The sequence below is a fragment of the Trachypithecus francoisi genome, unplaced genomic scaffold, assembly GCF_009764315.1.
Source record: "Trachypithecus francoisi isolate TF-2019V2 unplaced genomic scaffold, Tfra_2.0 Lachesis_group21, whole genome shotgun sequence".
NCBI lineage: Eukaryota > Metazoa > Chordata > Mammalia > Primates > Cercopithecidae > Trachypithecus > Trachypithecus francoisi.
This window is the reverse complement of record NW_022681467.1, coordinates 39,612,397-39,634,225: the sequence shown is the minus strand read 5'-3', so window position 1 is coordinate 39,634,225 and position 21,829 is coordinate 39,612,397. Positions and strand designations below refer to the sequence as shown.

The window sequence follows — 21,829 nt, the reverse complement described above, 5'->3', positions numbered from 1 at the left end:
TGTTGATGTTTTGGTCGGGCGCAGTGGCTCATGCCTGTAATCCCAGAACTTTGGGAAGCCGAGGTGGGCAGATCACGAGGTCAAGAGATCGAGACCTTCTTGGCCAACATGGTGAAACCCCGTCTCTACTAAAAATACAAAAATTAGCTGGGTGTGGTAGTGTGTGTGTGTAATCCCAGCTACTCGGGAGGCTGAAGCAGGAGAATTGCTTGAACCCAGGAGGTGGAGGTTGCAGTGAGCCAAGATCGTGACACTGCACTCCAGCCTGGAGACAGAGCAAGACTCAGTCAAAAAAAAAAAAAAGAAAAGAAAAAATGTTGATATTTCAAACACTTCCTAAAACTCTGTCCACAGGGAAATAGAAGTGGAAGGCCAAAGCCTGCAGAGCTGAGCAGATCTGGGGAAGCCCGTGCCACCTGCTTCCCTGGGGCAAGCCACAGCCAGAGCAATTTCACAGCTCATCATCCATTATGAGGCTAAAATAATTCCTCCCCTCCCAGGAAGTTAAATACATTGTTCAGGCCGTAAAAGCCTCGTCCATCCATGTTCCCAGTGGGAACGTACTACCCTAGTGACCGGATTAACACAAGATACAAATGACCAAACCTGGCCAGGTTCCCTTCCCTGACCGCCCTGCTCTAAAATTTGAGATACTTGTAAAAATACAATGCCTTGATCTTTCTTTTCTTTATATACCTTATTGAGGCATAGAATACAACAGAAAAGTACACAAATCATAAATGTACAGCTCAATGAATTTTCATAAAATGAACAGATTTGTGTAAACAGCACTCAAAGGAAGGGAGAAAACCTTCCCAGCACCTCTGAAGCCCCTCAAAGTCCCTATAGTCACTCCCCACCCCTCTTCCAGGATAACTGCAATTCACATTCTATCTCCATTGATTAGTTTTGCCTGTTCACGTGCAGTATGTAAATGGCATTGTCTAGAAAGTTCTGTCTTGTTGTCTGGTTTCTTTCACTCAATGTGTTTGTGAGACTCATCTGCTTGATGGCATGCGGTTACACATCATTCATTCTCATTGCTGCATAGTATTCCACTGTGTAAGAATATTTCAGAATCATTTATCCAGTCTACTGTTGATGGGCATTTGGATTGTTCTCAGTTTTGAGCTTTAATGAAAAACACTCCTATAAATTTTTTTTTTTTTTTTGAGAAAGGGTCTCACTCTGTCACCAAGGCTGGAGTGCAATGGCTCACTGCAGCCTCAATCTCCAGGTGTCTCCAGCCACATGTCTCAAGTGATCCTCCCACCTTAGCCTCTCAAGTAGCTGGGACTACAGGTATGTACCACCACACCTGGCTAATTGTTTAGTTTTTTAAAACAGGGGTCTCACTACGTTGCCCAGGCTGGTCTTGAACTCCTGGGCTCAAGTGATCTTCCCACCTCAGAATTCCAAAGTGCTAGGATTACAGGCATGAGCCACCATGCCTGGCCTGAATATTCTTATGTGCATCTTTTGGTGAACATACAAAGGCATTTGTGGAGTTGAATTACTGAGTCACAGAGACATATGTTCAGCTTTAGATACTGCAAAATGGCATCTATGGTGGTACCAATTTACACAGCAGTGGGTGAGGGTACCAGTTCCTCCAGATCCTTGTCAACTTTGTCTTTTACATGTTCTCCATTTCAGTAAGAGTGCATCACGTTAATAAATTTTAAAGCCGGGCACGGTGGCTCACACCTATAATCCCAGCACTTTGGGAGACTGGGGTGGGCAGATCACTTGAGGTCAGGAGTTTGAGACCAGCCTGGCCAACATGGCAAAACCCCGTCTCTACTAAAAATACAAAAATTAGCCAGGCGTGGTGGCATGTGCCTGTAATCCCAGCTACTCGGGAGGCTGAGACAGGATAATCACTTGAAGTCGGGAGGCGGAGGTTGCAGTGAGCCAAGATCTCACCTCTGTACTCCAGCCTGGGTGACAGAGTGAGACTCCATCTCAAAAAATACATACATACATACATACATACATACATTTTAAAAGGCTTCCTCGTCCCTTCCCATTATATCTTTCCCATTGCAATCGCCAACAATGGTTTATGAAGGCTAGTGGCAACAATAAAACTACAACTGCTCAGTTTACACACGGCACAAGTGTAACCACTAGCCACAAACTTCCCACCCTTGAGGGCCATCCCAGCAGTCAATAGCCAAAGGTCATATCGTGCTAACTTTTAAAGCCTTTGGGCAGTTATGAAGAACTTCACTGGAGGTTTTCTTCAGGGGACTTATAAGAGGAAGATCCCACCTCCCAATGCACAGCAACCTTCCTCAGAGCCCTCCTTCCCCATCTCTCTCTCCAAAGGCAACAGTCACTCTCATGGCCCACTCATCCTTCCCCAGCTGGACCCACACTCCTCTTAAAGCCATGCACCCCAGCTCCTCAGTCTGCTCTCAGCACCCTCCCAACTATGAGCTCAACGTCACTGGGTGGCTGTCGGCACAGACCCTCCTACCTCACAAGCAGATGCATCCTCTAAGGCCTGCATCACTGGCCTGACCTGAGGGCTTCTGGGCCTCTACTTGGGGCTGATTATGTACCTGTCCCATTTTACCTTACTGAAAATAATGTTTTCCATCTATAAAATGGGTATTTTCGTAGCACCTTAGGCTCACTACCATTTGCTATGTACCAAGCACTAGAATAACTACTTTGTATAAACACATCTAATTTACTTCTGCATCACTTTGAGGAACTTCTAAAGACAAAACTGAAACTCAGAAAACTTGGTTAACCTGTCCAAGCTTCCCCAGCCTCGTGTGTCAAGATTATCATTTGAGCCCAGTTCTGCCTTCTCATGTCATTACCTGTATAACCCAGAGCCTTATCATCATCCCCAGGGGGCTGAAATGTGACACACAGCCTCCAGCTTCATTGCGGGGCCCTCTCGGCGTTGGTGTGACTCAGCCAGGTGGGGAAGGCCAGTCTCTGACCTCTAGGGCAGACCGTCATCCCTCCTGGGCGCTCGGGCGGTGGGTGAAGGGGGCTGAGCCCGTGGCTGTAAGTCAACCTGGAAGGTCCCTCAGAGATAGTCATCCAATCGCCATTCACAGATGTGAAAACCAGAGCCCAGAGAGGACAAATGACCAGTCTGAGGGGACACAGGGAGAGGGGCCGGACCCAGGATCCTGACCCTCCAGAAGGTAAGAACCCTGTCCCATTCTGAGGAAGTGCCCACTCCTGGCTTCATTTCCACTTCTTGGTCACGGATGAGCTCACATGCAGCAATGAACAATATATAAAATCTTTGTTCTCTGACCCTGCCCAGCAAAAACCCAGGTCCTACAGGGGATGCTAAGTTTGAGGTGACTGGGAGAGGGGAAGAGTGCTGTTTTTAAGAAAATCCTTGAAATCATGTGTCCACCCCACTGCTATCCCCTCCCCCAAGTCCCTGCACTTCCCACATCATCATCATTGTTTCCATCCCATTTAGAGAGAGTGGACATTTCCTGGGATTCAATTTCTCTCATAATAGTTGGAAGGAAACAAAACTATATGCCATAAACATTCACTGCATTGTATGAAAAATATCTTTATGACAGGGGAGGCACCATAAATGCGGACCAAAGTCCTCCCCACATCCATCCCCCAATGCCTCCATGCCTGTGCCCTCGAATATTTAAACATCTCACAGGCAGTAATCAAGAGCTTTAAAATAAATACATTTTTGGCCATTGGGATGTAAAATTAAGATTGGTGAGATAAGTACTCATTCCTCCTCGGCAGTTTTCTCTCAATGAAAATAAGAGAAGCTAGGTCATTTTTTCTGGGTATGTGTTTAGCGTTGATGGGAAGAGCTCATTAGTTCAATCTGACATATACTCAATTCTCTCCATATACATAGGATGGGCTTTTCCCCCCCTCCTTGTATTTTATTCTCCAACTGTGAAGTGATGTTAAATTTCATCAGATGTGAACAAAATCTACGGTCTTGAAATAGTTTCCTTTAAGGCCCCCGGTATTTATTCAGAACTCATGAATCATGTTCTGATAACACAACCATAATTATTTTTAAAGTGTGATGTTTGTGGCTTTAATAGGAAATGCTTGCAAAAGGCCTTTTCTCTTTGATTGTTTGTAATCTTAGCGGTAATCACTGCTGTTACCTTCTCCGCACCACAGCGGGCAAAACACAATTTCATTTTAATATGAATCGCGAGCTCTTCACCCAGGTTTTAATTAAAGCAATAAAAGCCTTGTCATCTTTGCCCTTTACAGTGTACACAGACTCAGAGGCTAGAGTTACTAAGATGGAAATCTTAGATTTCAACAGTAGCAGGAGGGTGGCCTGCCTCCAATACATTTCCTGGGAAGGGTTTTTATTAGTTTCAAAAAATCTCACCCTCCTCTGACTCTCTGTGCTGCAGTTTCCTCCTCTGTAAAATGGGACAGCAATAGTGCCTACCTACACAGTTAATATGAGGATGAAATGAGATCACCCATGGAAAACATTTAGCCCCAGAGCCTGAGCCTAAGAAGGTACAGGGCAAATGTTAATGATCATTGTTATCATCATTATTTAGCGCTGGAGAAAGCAGACCATCTACCCTCATTATCACATGAGGAAACAGGTTCAGAGTGATACCAGCATAAGTGAAGGCCTAACAGCGGGTGGAACCTCGAACTCAGAGCTCCTGACTCTTTTTCCCATTCTGGGCATCTGACACCGCCCCCTGCTGGAAGGAGGCTGTGACTAGCATAGACCTAGGGTGGGGAGATGGTACCATCAGGAGGCCAGAAGACAAGGAGCTGGTGATCCTACAGAGGTCTGAGATCTCCTCTATAGGATCACCAGCTCCTTGTCTTCTGGCCTCCTGATGGTATCATCCCCCCACCCTAGGTCTATGCTTGATCCAAGTAGTGGGAGAAACAGACCAGGCAACCTTGGGGATCTGTGAAGGAAGGTTGCTGCACAAACATATGGTGGTGCTGGAACCAAAAGCAAGAATCACAAACTCCAAGTTCTTGTGTGCCTGTTACATGCAGGTGTGGTGCAAGGCACTGAGAAGCCTCATTCTGTAGCATGAGGATATTGGCCTGTATGACATGATGGCTGCACTCCAGCACACATTCTGCTGGAGCATCGGGAAGGGATACTACAGGAGCAGAGGGGCCAGGGGGAACACTGGGTGCTGCTCATGCCCTATGAGGCTCACAGCCAGCAGGTTCACATTTGGTGGCACACACTGTACCCCAGAGACCTGAGGGCACCCCAGGGAGCACCTCATGTGTAAGTCCCCAGTATCTTCAGGTTCAACTGTGCGGTGTCATTCCCCTTGCAAACAGCTCTGCAGCCACTGGGATTCTCACTCTAGGAACAAAGTACTCTATTCCCAGCCTTGCCTTAGAACACGTCTTTTGCTTGCCTCCTGCCTCAACAGGAATTTCAGAGGAATTGACATCCTTCTCCCTCTCCACTGACCCATCCATTCAGACCCCTGCTGATTGTCCCTATAAATCCTACCACACCCAGTCCCATCGGCATCCAGCCCCTCATTCTTCCAGTCTTCAGTTCTGAGTCCCACCTTCCCATGCACCCCACCCTGGCATCCTTCCAGAACCCTTTAGCTCAGCCACCATGCTGTGCTCAGTTGCGGGCTCCTCGCCTCCCAGGACCTTCTCCCCCATGCAGCTCCCTGCTCCCAAGGCACACCAGGCCCCTGCCAATGCCATGGCCTGCTCACTTCCAAAATCACCAGCCAGCTTCCCACTCTGAATAGGGTGTCCTTGCCACCCAGCTGCTTCCCAGTAGCTCTTCCGCTGCACTGGACCCTGGGCATGCCGTCTTGTCTCTATACGCAGCTTAGATTCCCGGATCCTTTATGACCGTCTCTTTTTAGCAACAAAGCTGTTGTGTCCTTCTGATGCACCTGCCTGGCAGACCTCTTGCCCTGGATTAACCCACCCGTCTCTCCCACAGCACCAGCACCAGGAGCTCATTCTCCCATGCCCTACAGCAAATACCCCAGATCTTCCCACCACCTCTCACCCACAGTCCCCTGGCTCTTGGCCCACCAACTCTCTGAGAAGACTGACACTTTCAGGTGCAGACACCCTCTGCTCCCAGCCAGCCCACCTACAAAGTCACACTCCTTTTCTCTGCTGTCCTCCACACCCAGCACTCCCAGCTAAGGCCAGAGCCACCACCTCTGAGCAGGATCCAGACCCTCCCATTTTCTCTGAAATCTGAAAGCATCCCTTAGCCTTTCCCCCTCCTAAACCCAGAGCTTCATCCTCTCTCCTGACACCTTCCATTGATGACTAAATATTCTAAAGGCCTTTCTTTAAAAAAAAAAAAAAAATCCCTTCTATGGAATCCTCATCTCATTGAGCTCGGCCCTGGCCCTTGTCCTGCACAACTAAACTTCTCATACAAGTTGTCTCTATTTACTGTTTACATGTCCTCACCTCATGCTTCTCAATCTGCCCATGGGACCTGCACAATGATCCTGCACATGAAAACTGCTTATACTGAAGCCCAGAGTAACTTCCCTTTTGCTAAGATGATTGGATACATTTCAACTTTCATCTCACCCAACCCCTCAGAAGTGTTTGAGCTAATTGACTCTCTCCTTCTTTTTATTTAAATTTTATTTAACTTTCTAAAGTTATAATAAATTCCCATGGTTTAAAACTCCCTAAACATAAAAAGATACAGTGAAAAGTATTTTTTTCTATCCCTGCCCAGCACCTGCACAGTCCCCATACCACACACACACATGCATGGAGGTACATGCATATACAATGTGCAAAGCCACTACTAGCTGCCATATATCCTTCCAAGGTTATTTAATCAAATGCAAGCACACAGAAATATACATTCTTATCACCTTTTTGTATAAATGGTAGCATACTGTACTTACTGTTTTACATCTTTTTTCGTAAAGCAATATCAAAATGAATAGTCTTGAATACATCATTTATCATATGTACAGATATATCTGTAGGGCATATTTCCAAAAAAAGAATTGCTGGGTTGAAGGTCAATGTATTTGTAATTTTTATAGATGTTGTCAATTTACCCTGCCCACAGCAATGTATAAAAGTACCTGTTTCCCCGTAAGAACTCCAATCGAGTGTGTTATCAAACCTCTGGATTTTGGTCAATCCAATTGGTAAAAAATGGCTCTCTTATGATTTATCTCATGAATGATTCTTAGCACTTTTCACTTACTTAAGAGCCACTTGTATTTCTTTTTCTGTAAACTATTGGTTCATATCTCCTTCCTTTTTTTCTACCAGGGTTTTGAACTGATCCAGCAACTCTTTATGTATAAGGGTGATTAGTTCTTCAACTACGGTGTGAGTTGAAAATATTCTTGCCCAACTTTTGTCTACTGACTTTACTTATGCTGGTTTGGCCATACAAAAGTCATATGTTGATTTTATGTTAATTTTTATATTTATATTAATTTAGTTTTATGTTAATTTATGGTCCAATTTTAAGTCTTTTCTTCTGAGGCTTTGAATAGTAGAAATGCCTTCCTCACACCAAAGTTGTAAAGTATACCTTAAGGTTTGTTTTGCTGGTGCCTTTATGGTTCCCTTGAGTATATTTAAATGTTTAACATTTATCATTTTTTATTTTTAATTTTTGTGTGGACATCGATGTACATATTTATAGAGTACATGAGACATTTTGGTACAGGCATGCAATAATAATTACACCATGGAGAATAGGGTATCCATCCCCTCAAGCATTTATCCTTGTGTTACTAACAACCCAATTACACTCTTTTAGTTATTTTAAAATATGCAATTATTGACTATAGTTACTTTGTTGTACTATCAAATATTAAATCTTATTCATTCTTTCTATTTTGTACACAGTAATCATCCCCACGTCCCTCTCTGCCCCATTACCCTTCCCAGCCTCTGGTAACCATCCTTCTACTCTCTTATCTCCATGGGTTGCCTTGATTTTTAGACCCCACAAATAAGTGAGAACATGCAATGTTTATCTTTCTGTGCCTGGCTTATTTCACTTAACATGATGATCTCTAGTTCCATCCATGTTGTTGCAAATAGACAGGATCTCATTCTCTTTTTATGGTTAATAGTACTCCATTGTGTATAAATACCACATTCTCTTTATCCATTCATCTGTTGATGGACACTTAGGTTTCTTCCAAGTCTTGGCTGTTGTGAACAGTGCTGCAACAAACATGGGAGTGCCGACGTCTTCAATATACTGATTTCCTCTCTTTGGGGTATATACCCAGCAGTCAGATTGCTGGATCATATGGTAGCTCTATTTTTAGTTTTTTGAGGAACCTCCAAACTGTTCTCCACAGTAATTGTATAATTTTACATTCCCACCAACAGTGTACGAGGGTTCCCATTTCTCCATATCCTCACCAGCATTTGTTACTACCTGTCTTTTGAATATAAGCCATTTTAACTGAGGCAAGATCATATTTCATTGTAGTTTTGATTTGCATTTCTCTGCTGATCAGTGATATTGAGCAACTTTTCATGTGCCTGTTTGCCATTGCAGGTCTTCTTTTAAGAAATGTCTATTCAAATTTTTGGCCCATTTTTAATTAGATAATGAGATTTTTTTTCCTATACAGTCATTTGAGCTCCTTATATATTCTGATTGTTAATCTCATCAGGTAGTTTGCAAATATTTTCTCCCATTCTGTGGGCTGTCTCTTCATTTTGTTGATTGTTTCCTTTGCTGTACAGAAGCCTTTTAACTTGATGTGATCCCATTATCAAGGAACTGTGGATCCGACATCCTTTTCCCTTAGATCCCCTCTCTTTTTCTTGAATTACTCTGCCCCTGGTTTCTAAGACTCCAAGTTCTCCTCCTACTTCTCAAACTACTCCTTCTTAATCTACTTCACAGTCTTCTCCTCCTCCTCTACTTTGCCTTCAAATGTTGGAGTTCAACATCTCAGAGTCATTGGTCCTCTGCTCTTCTCATTCTTTCCTCTCTCTCTCCATAAATCTCCTTCACTCCCAAGGTTTTGACATCATGGGCTGAAGATTTCCAAATTTACTACTCTCATGAGCTCCAGATTTGTACCATCATCTACCTACTGAACATCTCCATGTGGATGAGCATCTCAAATGTAACACATCCAAGTCTGGCATCATCAAACCTGCATCTCCTAAGGGTTTCCCCAACTCAGAAAATGGTACCACCATGCCTAAAAAGGGGCTCTTGGTAGAAGCCTAGGAGTCATCATTTTCCCCTCCATTTCTCTCTCCCTCTATGTCCATCACTGTCAAGACCCACCAACTTTATCTCCAATGCATCTACTTCTTTTCATCCCCTCTGCTATAGTCTAGATCTTGATCCTTTACTTGGCCTATTACCACACTCTCCCACTTGGTCTCCCTGTATTCATTCTTGTCATTGAGAGCTTTTAATACTGCAAATCTGATATCATTCATGACATTCAGTCTGACTCTAACACACACACACACACAAAGTTCTTTCAATAATTCCTGTAAAAATGTGAGCTCTTTAGCAGAAGTGGTATTTAGAGCCAAGAGAATGGAAAACTCCACACACAGCCAGGAAGGCTGTGATGAGGAGGTGACATTTGCAGTGCCCCTGAAGGAACAAATAGGCATTTGTTGGTTGAAAAACACTAGGGGATTCCCATCAGAGGAAACAATGCATACAAAAACACCAAGTTGTAAATGAGTGCAAGAGGTGACCAGAGGCTCTTGTGTGACCAAAGCATTATATGTAAAATAAAGTCATAGCTAGTTTTTCCGAACTCTGGTGCTTTACATACTCTCAATTTAGCTTCCTCTGAAGTACAGCCTGAGATGGGGATGCCTGTGAAAATGACTTGAAGAGGGCTCTCAGAAGAAGGAAGGGAGGCAGGACATGACAGGGGAGGAGCTGAGTAGGGATTTGGCCTCAGCTGGAGTCTGGCTGGATTAGCTGGAGCCCATGAAGAGTTGCAGAGTTGGTCACCCCTTGAGATAAGGATGTTGGTTTCTAGACCTCCCCTTCTATCCTCTCCTGGGTTCACAGTTCCAATTTTCCAAAGAAGGAGTAGCTGTGAATAGTTAGCAGCCAACACTCACAGCAGCTGAATGATAAGCGGGACTCTGGGGAGGCAGCAAGAGAATCCACAACACACATACACACACACCTCATTTACTTCTCATGACACTCTAGGAGGCAGGCGCTACTCCTCCCATTTGATAGGAGGCTGCTATCACTTGCATAAGGAAATCTGGCTCATGCTGAGGCATGGAGGAGCTGGAATTTGAATCCAGGTCTGCTGAGTCCCAAGTCCACTACTCCCTTTCCTCCTCACCTCATCCCAGGAAGGAGGAGACTCTTTCTGGGTCACATAATCTGGAAATATCCATTCCTGTAAATCCTGGACAGAGTCTGCTCTCAACAGGAAAGAACTGACCTCTACCAGGTCCTCTACCCACCTGGAGCTACTGATGGGGACACAGCTGTATCTGAGAATTATACCTCATTCTCAGGCCACCCTGGCAAGTCTGGTACAAAAGTAACCCAAGGTCCAAGGAGGGAGAGGGAGTGTGATCATTTGTAAAAGCTAAAGCAGCTATGTGAAAATTTCTGTGGAGACTTGCAAAAACCAAACAATGGAGCATGCGTTTGCAGAAAAAACTTCAAGCCCATAGAGCTGCTGTGAAAGTTTTCAAAAAGGGACACAGTCAGCTAATACATACCCTAGGGGAGCCTCTGTCTCAGCTGCGGTTTCTAAGTAAAGAAGATGGTATTTCAGGAGAAGTGTTACATTAAAGAGCAGGTTTGTAATATGATTTGAATGTTCTGAGCCAGGCATAGTGACTCATACCTGTAATCCCACCACTTTGGGAGGCCAAGATGGGCAGATCACTTAAGGTCAGGAGTTCAAGACCAGCCTGGCCAACATGGTGAAACCTTGTCTTAAAAATACAAAAAAAAAAAATCAGCTGGGTGTAGTCGTGGGCACTTGTAACCCCAGCTACTTGGGAGGCTGAGGCAGGAGAATCACTTGAACCCAGGAGGTGGAGGTTGCAGTGAGCCAAGATCCGGCCACTATACTCCAGCCTGGGCAATAGTGAGACTCTGTCTCAAAAAAAAAAAAAAAAAAGATTGGATGTCCCGGAAGCAAATGTTTTCCAGAAATGGCTTCCCACTGATATTCAGAGCCTTGCATATAACAGGTGCCCAATAAACATTTGCTGATTGGGTGAACCTTGTACTTAACTGTATTTACAAAAAATATTTTATGCCATTTAGAGTGTTTATCCTCTGAATCCTTTAATGGCTGTGACAGCTTCATTTTACCCAAATGTTGATGTCAATCATTAATCCAGTATTTGGGACAATACAATTCCTGCAGTTGATGAGACAATACATTGTGAAAGGGTGCTCGTGTGTGTGTGTGTGTGTGTGTGTGTGTCGTGAGTTCAAGAAGCACTCCAGGGAAAAGAGGAAGGAAATATCTAGGACTTTCATCATTAAAGACGAGAAGCTGAGCTGTAGGGAGCTATTGGTACCAGAAAAGTCTAAGTTACTTTTCAATAAAATCAGCATGAATCATATCCCATATGTTTCCTACATGTGGTAGTTTGTGAAAAGGCCACAATACTTTGCAGCCTTTCCCATCAAGAGGTAGAGGCTATTTCCCCATTCCTTGATTCTAGGCTGGTCCTGTGACTGGCTTTGGCCAACAGAATGTGTTGGAAGTAGATGTGTGTTTATTTCAAGCCTGGACCTCAAGAAATCTTGCAACTTCTGCTCTTGCTGTCCTGGGAACCCTTATCCTACCATGTGAACAACCTGAAGCTAGCCTGCTGGAGGCTGCGAGACCATGTGGAGCACAGGTGACCCTTCCAAACCAACCGGCCCATTGCTGATCTGGCAGTGTATTGCTGCTGCTAAAGTGATCCTAGGCAACGCCAGAAGAACCACACAACTGAACTCAGCTAAATTGCCGACCCACAAAATCATTAACTAGATAAACATTTGTTGTTTTAAGCCACTAAGTTTTGAGGTGTTTGTTATGCAGCAAAAACTAACAGATACGCTATAAGAAATCTAACTGCAACTGCAAAATTTGTTCACATTAAGATTGCCTCATGCCACTGGCTAGACTTAATTAATCTCAGAGAATTTTGATATCTTCTTCATAAAGTCCTAAGTTAGGGAGACCCTCTGGGTCACAGCATAAAAGATTTAGAAGGACCCTCAGGAAGTCCAACCACCTTGTTCCACTGTTAGGAACATTGAAGTTCAGAGAAGAGCAGGGGCTACCATCACTCATTACACAAATATTTTCTGAGTGCTCTCAGTGTTCCAGACACTATGCCCCACTGGGATACATAGCATTGGACCAGAGAGACCAGATCCCTTCCCCATGGTGGTCAGTTTAGGGTGGAAATCAGGCATTAACTATGTCATCACAAGATAAGTAGACCACAGTGACAAACATCATGAATTAAAAAGATCTGGTGCCATTTTAATGAGAATCATGGAAAGGAGACCTCACGTGGGTTTGGCAGTCACAAAGAGCTCTCTGTAGAAGTGACATTTAGGCTGAGGCAAGTCAGCGGACAAGGCAAGGGAAGCTTGTGGAGCTCTGAGTCTGAGCTTCACAAGTTCGAATTGCCAGCTCTAGTGCTCCCTGGCTGAGTCACCTTGATTGAATCAGCCAGCATCCTGGATCTTCAGTTGCATTATCTATAAAATCGACTGAACAATAATTCGACTGAACTCATTCTCGAGGTTGTTGTGAAGATTAACTGAAATAACCATTGAGAAAAAGGCTTTGCAAGCTGCAAAGTGTTGGGGGGAATTGTTGAGGATATGACTTTTAATGGTTTGGGGAAGGTGACATTTATTTGTACCAAGTCTCCTCTCCAAAGTACTGTGCTCCCATCTGCCCAGACCTAGAGCAGACACAGAGTCCCACTGAGTCCCACTTTCTCTTGTTGGTGGAAGGACATTGCCAATGCTTTCCAGAAGGTTCCAGGACAGAATTCACCATAATATAGTTCTGAAAACCAGGGCTCAATATGTTAACAAAAATACTATCTAAACATTGTGAAAAGGCTCAGATGAGCCTTTTCACAGCCAGGGCTAACTCTGGTCTGCTGAGAAGACATTTCAGTTGATTACGTACAATTAAATGACATCAGTGGATTCTTCCAAAATAACCACTTTCAGGGCCTGGAGTCTTGCCCACCAGTCTTGCATGTTGGTGCATGTCAATGCAATATAAAGGCAGCTTTGCAGCAGCGGCATGATGCTCACACAGGGACAGGCCAGAGAGGGGCATGGTATGGTGGCCCTGGCATGAGCGATCCTGCAGTGGCAGGGGAGGGGGTGCAGCACCCTGCAGCAGAGCTTCCATGCCCCACTAAGACTACAGTATCTTCCTCACTAGTAGTGCCCCCTAGGGCCACAGGCCCTTGTCTTACTCGTCTATGGCCTCCACGGGACCTGTCACAGAATAGGGACATAAATATTTGTGAGTTAATAGGCTTCTATTGCCCCAGCTGGAAAATATGTCCCGGGCCTGATGGCTGAGGGGCCACCCAACTTGGACTGCCATAGCCCCCACAATGGTAGAGACAGAGGGTGAGGTCAGCTCCAGGACCGGGGTTGCCCTCCCATTTCCCAAATTTCTCAGCAACTACAACCCTTCTTGGCTCTCCAATCAGTGTCCTGAGCTGGTCCCACCCAGCAAGCACCACTGCCTTAAGGAGCCATCCTCCACGATGCCATGCCTGCAATGAGAACACTCCCTGGTATCCCATTCTGCCATTGAGGACCTTCCCTGGGGTCCTGGCCTGCAGTAAGGACCCTCCCTGAGGCCCAGCCTAAACTGAGGACCCTCCCTGGGGCTCCAGCCTGCACTGAGGACCCTCCCTGGGACTCCTGCCTGCAGTGAGGACCCTCCCTGAGGCCAGCCTACAGTGAGGACCCTCCCTGGGGCTCCTGCCTGCAGTGAGAACCCTCCCTGGGGCTCCTGCCTACAGTAAGGACCCTCCCTGGGGCTCCTGCCTGCAGTGAGGACCCTCCCTGGCATCAATCAGATTCTGCAGGGATGACCTTCCCCAGGGTCCTGACCTGCAGTGAGGACCCTCCCTGATCTCAGCCTGCAGTGAGGACCCATCCTGGGACCCCAGCCTGCAGTGAGGGCCCACCCTGGGATCCCAGCCTGCAGTGAGGACCCACCCTGGGATCCCAGCCTGCAGTGAGGACCCACCCTGGCATCACGTTCTGCAGGGAGACCCTGCCTGGACCCTCAGCCTGCAGCGAGGACCCTCTGTGGCATCATAGTCTATAGTGAGGATGCTCCCAGCTGAGAGAAACCTTAATTTTCAGAGACCAGGCTCTCAGTGGAAAATCTGATTCCAACTGGCATCTGTGATCCCCAGCGGGCTGGGGTTGGGACAGCCTTGCCCAGGAATGACTCTGCTTCCTTTGCTACCGGGAAGGCCCTCACAGGAAGCCTCTGCTCTCCTCCCTTGTGCCCTGTCCACAACGCTCCCCTGTGGCCTTCAACAACTCCCAGCGGGCAGGGGAACCATGCATGCCTATGCATGGGTGTGTGCATCCAAACCAGAACATGTCCCTGTGGTTGCTGTGTGGTGGCAAGAGGCAGGCAGCACCAGGCACCTCAACTCACTGCTGCTGAAAAGCTGCCCCAAGCGTGGGGAGTGTGGGCAATACATTTCAAGTTTCATCCAGTTCCCGATCCATTTTAAGCCAACAGTAGCCAGGTAGCTGGTTTACAGAGAACACTATAGTCCCACTTTGATTGTGCCTTTTAAGGATTTGCTATTTGCTATTCTTGATCATTCAGAGAGAGGACAGCAGCAGGCTGTGCTGGCCCCCACTCTGCACCCCCCACTCCACCCAGGAAGAGCTCGGCTCCAGCCAGCCCAAATCTTAAGTTCAAGAAGGATGGGGCACCCACCTGGCTGGTTGACAGGAGCTCTGGGTTTCCGTCACTCATCCCCACGTAGGCACTGTCACCATCAAACTAGAATAGAGAGAGAGGGAGAAGCAGCTCTGATTAAAATGTTCTCAGGAAGGCACCAGGAGAAGCAGTCCGAGGAAGGCAGGACTGAATGCAGGGGACTATGGGGGCTGCAGAAGCCAAATCAGAGCCCAGGATGCCCAAGGCCCCATTTCAGCAGGGTTACCTCTAGGGTGGAAGGAGCAGCCCCTGTTCCATGGCCCTCAAGTGTTCAGGTTCATGCTGTTAATCACACTTAGAATGAAAATAGGAAAACCTTTCTGCCCTCTATAACTTATCCATAGACACAGCAGGCTGCCTTGTCAGGTGCTGAGCTGCTCATTCTTGGAAGTATGCAAACACCTCCCTTGACCAAAATGATATCAAGTGATCAGCTAAAGCTGATCCCGTGTGCTGGGGGAGGCCAAGAACACCAGAGCCTTGGGATCATGACAGCCTTCCCCAGACATGCCCTCCGGGTCCTGCCATCCTGAGTGGTTGTGACCCATCACCTATGCCATCCCAGCCCCTAGGGCCATGCCTGGCTACAGGCAGTGAGGACTCTGGTAGAGACTATGTACAGGAACTATATCCTGTGTACAAAGAAGGTGCTAAGTCTAGATTCAGGAAGATTTCCCTATAAATATGCCTAAAAATTCAGGAGCAGGTGCAGGGGAAGAGATGTGGGCTCTGGGACCCCTGTCTCCCTCTTTGCCCTGAAGTGTGATCTCAAGCTGCTGTCTCAACTTCTGAGATTCCTCATCTGTTAAATGAGGGTGATGCCTGTAGGCCCCTCTTCATAGGATGTTGCACTGTAGGGCACTTGACTCAACACATTAGTAGGGAGAGCACTTAATTCCAGTTAGTTCCCTTCCTTTGAGCTACGTGTCTTAGATAGGGTTCCCTAGAAGCAGAGCCTGAGGCAAGGGTTCAGATGCATGTGGTTATTAAGCGCTCCTTAGGAATAACCTGTAAGTGTAGGGGGCAAGCCGGACAGGAGTGGGTATAGCTAAGCAAGGACGTGGTCTTGGCTGAAGACATCCTTCAGCCTGTTCTGGTGGGGAGCTCTAGGGCATGAATTGTACTGCAGAGTTAGTTCCAACACGAAGCAAGGGGTGGCTGTTGTAGCCCACGTAAGGAAGTCATCTGCCATGGGCTGCCCTCAGGGGATAACCTTCTGAGCAAGGTGGACCCCAATTGGCCAAGGACAATTCTTCAGAGAACTATACTGCCTGTGAGCCATTTGTAGGCAGCTCCTGCTCAAGGCGGGTGGGAGATGTCTGTGCTGGTCAGTAAAGGGTTCTGGGTGGGGCACCAAGAGCAAACAGCCATTTTATTTTAATTGAACCATTTATTTATTAAGATATATTCACATGGTTCAAAATTCCAAGAGTACAAAAAGCAACACCACCCCACCTCCCAGCCATCCACTGCCCCTCTCCAGAGGCAATGTCTACCAGCCTTTTTATATCCTTTCAAAGACTGTCTACATATACACATTTTAGAGTCATGTATTCTATTCAGACAGCATGCTATATGGCTTTGCACTTTATTTTTCTCTTAGCAACACATCTTAGAAAATGTTTTACATCAGAACGTAATTCTCTCTTCTGTATCCAGTATTCCACGGTATAGATATAACACATACATTTAACTAGTTGAGCACATGGGTAGTTTCTAGTCTTCTGCTATCCCAATATTGCTCCCATAAATATTTCTGTGCATCCGTCATTGAACACAGGTGTGAGTTTATCTGTAGGATTCATTTGTGTAATTGCTGGGTCCGGCTGTATGTGCATTTGTAATTTAGACAGACATCACCCAGCTGCCCTCATGGAGGCTGCAGAAATCCACACGCCCACAAACATGTGAAATGTCAGTTTACCCAGCCCCCTTCACTCAGAGAAGCTTTGCTTGACAACTGGCTCAGACGCCAGCCCCAGCCCCAGCCCCAGCCCCTGTGGGCTAAGAGCCCACCACCCTTTCTACCACCACTTTCGATGTCCTCGCCCCGTCTTCCCTTGGTCTTTGTTCCATAGCTCCTATTACCTTCTAGCATTCTCTATATTTACTATATTCATTGCTTACTGTTAGATTCCTCCTACTAAAATGGAGGCTCCCAGGGATCAGGGATCTTTGTCTATCTATACCTTGATGCCTCCCAAGCTCCTAGAACAGTGCCTGGCACAGAGAAGGTACTCAATAAATGTTTGTTGAATAAGTAAATAAAGCAGCCACTACCACATTCAGATAGCCTCTGACCAGGCCTATCTTCCCATCTAGGCAGTTGGGTTGATGGTTACACCAAAGAGCCTCCTCAGCACAGGGACGGGGAGAGTCCCTCAGTGATTGCTGGATGATTAAAAGAAAAGGCTGTTCCATGCCTAGAGTTTGGGCACTGACCCCGAATGCAGGACTCCATCCAGCACACTGCACCCAGAGCTCATGCTGCAAGACCCTGCTTAGAGGCTACCTCCTCCAGGAGGCCTGCCATGCTCTCACCTCCTCTGGCTGTTCCTCTTACAACATAGACTGTCTCCACATTTGTCATTTGTCCTAGAGTGGAAGCAACATGGAGGCTGGAACTGTGTCCTGGTCATCTCCAAATCTCCCAGAGCCTGGCATTAGGGATGGGGCTATAAATTAGGCAGGGTAAGGGAGCTTTCAGCAAAAGCTCCTGGGTACTTGACTTGATGTGTGACCATGGCCATTGATCATTTTGACAAAAGTAAAACTTTTTTAAAACCACATGTAACTTATAAGTAGACCCTAATAGAAAGAATAATGGGAGATGGAAGAACATTAAGTTTAATGAAGTGTTTGAAACATTTTATAAAGCAATAGTAATCAAACAGTATGGTATAGGAATATACATAAGAAACAGAGGGAAAGATGTCCAAAAAACCTTTGAATGGTCACCATTTATTAAATGCTGGTGAGAACAGAGCCACTGCAAGGCAGGGGCCAGCATCTGCTTCATTCCCCAATATGCACAGTAGACAATAAATATTTGGTGACTGAATATTCCTGGCACTGAGCAAAATGCTTTACATAAAAGACCTAATTTAATCCTCACAACAACCCAATGAAGAAAGTATTCTTTTCCCTGCTAAAACCAAGGAAATGGGTAGAGAGAGGATAAGTAGTTGTCCAAGATCACACAGCTGGGGAGGGATGGGATTTAAGAGTCCCTTGTTGGATTTTTTCTGCTTGGACTCTCCCACTAGCAGAAAGTGCATTCACAGCAGGGACCCATGCTTTTCTAGATCCTACTATATAATCAATAGTCTGCCTTGGGCCTGGCGCATAACAGGTGCTTGATAAGTGTGTTAGAGGTTCAGGAGAGGGAGGAATTATCCAGAGAGCCGTGGGAATGGCACTGGAGATGGAGGGCAAGGGGGCCTGGTCTCTGATGAGAGTGTGTCAGGGGCAGGCAAGGGGGTGGGCAGTGGATTCCCATGAGGTCACCAGAGAATGTCTTATTCATTCACTCCTTGATTCAACCAATGTCTAGGAAAGAGCTGCCACTTGCTGGAGTAGAGCTTGCTTCTGGCTTTCAAGGAGCACTTGAGAAGTTGGCAGAGGTTCCTGAGGCAGGGCCTGGGTCTCCTCAGTTCAGTTACCCCTGGGCACCTTGCACGATGCCCTGGAGCCTGCTGGGCTCAGAACCAGCTGCCGAGCAGTGGTGAGCAGAGGCCCTGAAGGGGCGGGGAGGCCTGTTCTCTGCCCACCTCTGCCAGGGTTCCACCACATCGGAGCCCTTGGAGGGCATGAAGGAATCGATGGCGGACACTGAGGGTTTCCAGGCCCCCCCGGGCTTGGCTTCCAGGACTCTAAGGCCTGGGGCTTACTCCCTCAGCCCCTCCTCATCTGGGACCTTTTCTGGGTAAATGAACTTGAAAGCCAAGGGCAGAGGTCACAGTCACCTCTGCCCTCAGACACAGCAGGGCTACCTCGTCCTCCACATGTGCACAGACAAGATCAAAAACACCCACATCTACACCCACCACAGTGCATACGCTGTGTGAACACAAAGGTACACGATGTACACCGTGTGCACAGTGTGGGCAGCGCACACACACACCACAAACCTATGTTTGTGTGGACCCATGTCACGCAGCACAGCGTTCAACACGGCAGCGTTCAACTCACTCATGTACCATGTCCATGGGTAACACAAACCAACGCACACACAGCACAAGCGTGAGTGTGGCACATGTCAGAGATCCTTTATACAACTGGGCACGTAATAACCACAGCATGCACACAAGGAAAGCAGGGTGTGCCCAAATGTGTATAAACATTCCATGCGTTTACAGCCATTTAAATGTGACTGACATAAATGTGAACACAAACATACACTGCATGTGCATACAGAGACATACAAAGCAAAGATGCACATGAACTTCAATTCTATGCATATTTCACAGTTTATCAGTTCCTTGGTCAAAAGCCTTTCTTTTATACCACACAGCCTTCCCTATGCTTTAAAATGTGAGAAAAAAAATTTGGGAGAAACAACAGCTTAAGAATTGCCATGAATGCCAGGAGAACATCCTCTTACCAGTGACTGGAATAGATTAATTTTCCCCATTTCATATTCTAATTATAATTCCTTTTCCCATTGCCATCTTCAGTCCTCATTACAGCTGGAAGATTGTTCTGCAAAAGCCAGGCCTTCATCTTCTCTTCCCAAGAGTTTTGTCATGGAAATGAGTTTTGGAATCTGAAAGAACCCACATTTTTGCAAATATCGAATGTGTAGGGATAACCCTTTCATGACGGCCACCAGGGACACAGCTCACAGGGGCTTCTAAGGAGTCTGTCTCTCCCCTACCTCTCCTTTCCCTGTGTGGTCCCCTCAGGGAAAAGAGCTCCTCAGCCACTATTCCAACAGCCACCCCCCAACCTAAGCACACCATGCTTCCCCAAAGGATTTTTTAAGGAAACTTAGCAAATAGGCAGCCAAGGTGAAGAGCCCCGATCTTAGAGAGTCAGATCCCAGGTCCATCTGTGCCACGTTGGGCAAATTGCTTAATTGCTTTAAGCCTCAGTTTTCTCATTCTTATGACCACAGAGTCACTGATTCATGACAGGTATAAATAAAATATTTGTGGGGTAAACAGATGTGATAAGTGGGTAGATGAATGGATACAAAGGAGGAAGGAGTAAAGGATGAGATGGATGGATGGGCAGATGGGTGGATGAATGGATGGGCGGATAGATGATTGATAGATGGGTGATGGATAGATGGATGATCAGCGGGTGATAGACGGGTAATAGACGCAATGGATATACGGGTGAATGAACAGATGGGTGAGGGATTGTACACATTAGCACTGTCCAACAGAAATATAATAAAAGTTACAAATGTGATCCACATGGGTAATTCAACTTTTTCTAGTAGCCACAGTTTTTTTATGGGGCACATGAGATGTTTCAACACGGGCATGCAATATGTAATAATCACATCATGGAGAATGGGGTATCTGTCCCCTCAAGCATTTATGCCTTGTGTTACAGACAATCCAATTATACTCTTTTCATTATTTTTAAATGTAGTAGCCACAGCTTAAAAATATTAACAGATAAAAATTGTAATGCTATATTTTATTTAACTCAACATATTCATAACATGATTTCAACATGTAATCAATATAAAATGATTAATGAATGGTTTATTAATGAGATGGAGGAATGGATGGATGGATGAATAGATGGGTGGTTGGGATGTATGGACGGGATGGCTGGGATGAGAGGGAGGAGTGGATGAATGGATAGGTGAAATGGGATGACTGTGTGAGTGTGAACAGACAAATGTATGGAAAGAGATTGGGATGGTGGATGAGATGAACACCGATGGGTGAGATGGGTGTTGGGGATGCATGGATAGATGCCTGTATGTGTGGGTTCCTGGGTGGATAAAATGGGTTGAGTGGTTGGGTGGAATGGATAGGTGCATAGACCTGTGGGTCTGGTATTTCCTTCTCACTCGATTCACACTTTCTCTGGACAATGTCATGGCTACTCATGGTTGCAACATCACCAATTCTCAAATCCTCATCTTTAGCCAAATTACCTCCAGATTCCAATATATAGTTTTCTCCCTATCTCCCCTATTTGCCCATGAGCACCTCAAATTCAACACCTCCAGCACTGAACTCATAGCATGTACATGAACTTTCTGTTTCTCCAGCACTCCCCTGTCATAACAGAAACTGTCACCTTCCACAGTCCCACAGTCAGTACCCCCGGGGTGACTCTGGTCTCCCTGCCATCTACATCCCTCTGATCCAATCACCTGCTACATCTTTCTGCTCAGCTTCCCTAAGAGTATTCTGAGTGTGAACACAAAGGTAAACAATGCATGTGGTATGCACAGCGTGGGGGCACACACAGGCACCACAAACCCATCTTGGTGGGTCCATATCACACAATCCATCTCACACCTTGGCTATCACTAGCGATCTTTGGGCAATCGCTTCACTCCTCAGATCCAAACCCTGCAGAGACTCCACATCACTTAGCCTATATCCAGGACCCTCCAGGACAGCCCCAAGTCTCAGTTCCCGTGGGGTCCTCAGCATAGTGGGAGCCTCCAGTGCTCCCACTTTTTTTTTTTTTTTTTTTTTGAGATGGAGTTTTGCTCTGTCGCCCAGGCTGGAGTGCAGTGGCGTGATCTCAGTTCACTGTAACCTCCACCTCCCAAGTTCAAGTGATTCTCCTGCCTTAGCCTCCTGAGCAGCTGGGATTACAAGCATGCACCACTATGCCTGGCTAAATTTGTATTTTTAGTAGAGACGGGTTTCACCATGTTGGCCAGGCTGGTCTCAAACTCCTGC

The 21,829-nt window shown here is 46.2% G+C and overlaps 1 protein-coding gene across 3 annotated transcripts in view; it reads right to left on the bottom strand.

Moving 5' to 3' along the window:
* The window catches only part of TOX2 (TOX high mobility group box family member 2), a 319,378-nt gene that overhangs the window by 86,567 nt on the left and 210,982 nt on the right, over window positions 1-21,829 (bottom strand). For all 3 annotated transcript variants that reach the window (XM_033186468.1, XM_033186466.1, XM_033186467.1), the window contains exon 2: window positions 14,946-15,011. In XM_033186468.1, coding sequence (XP_033042359.1) covers window positions 14,946-14,984 — 39 coding nt within the window. In that variant the 5' untranslated portion in view covers window positions 14,985-15,011. The remainder of the gene's footprint in view (window positions 1-14,945; window positions 15,012-21,829) is intronic.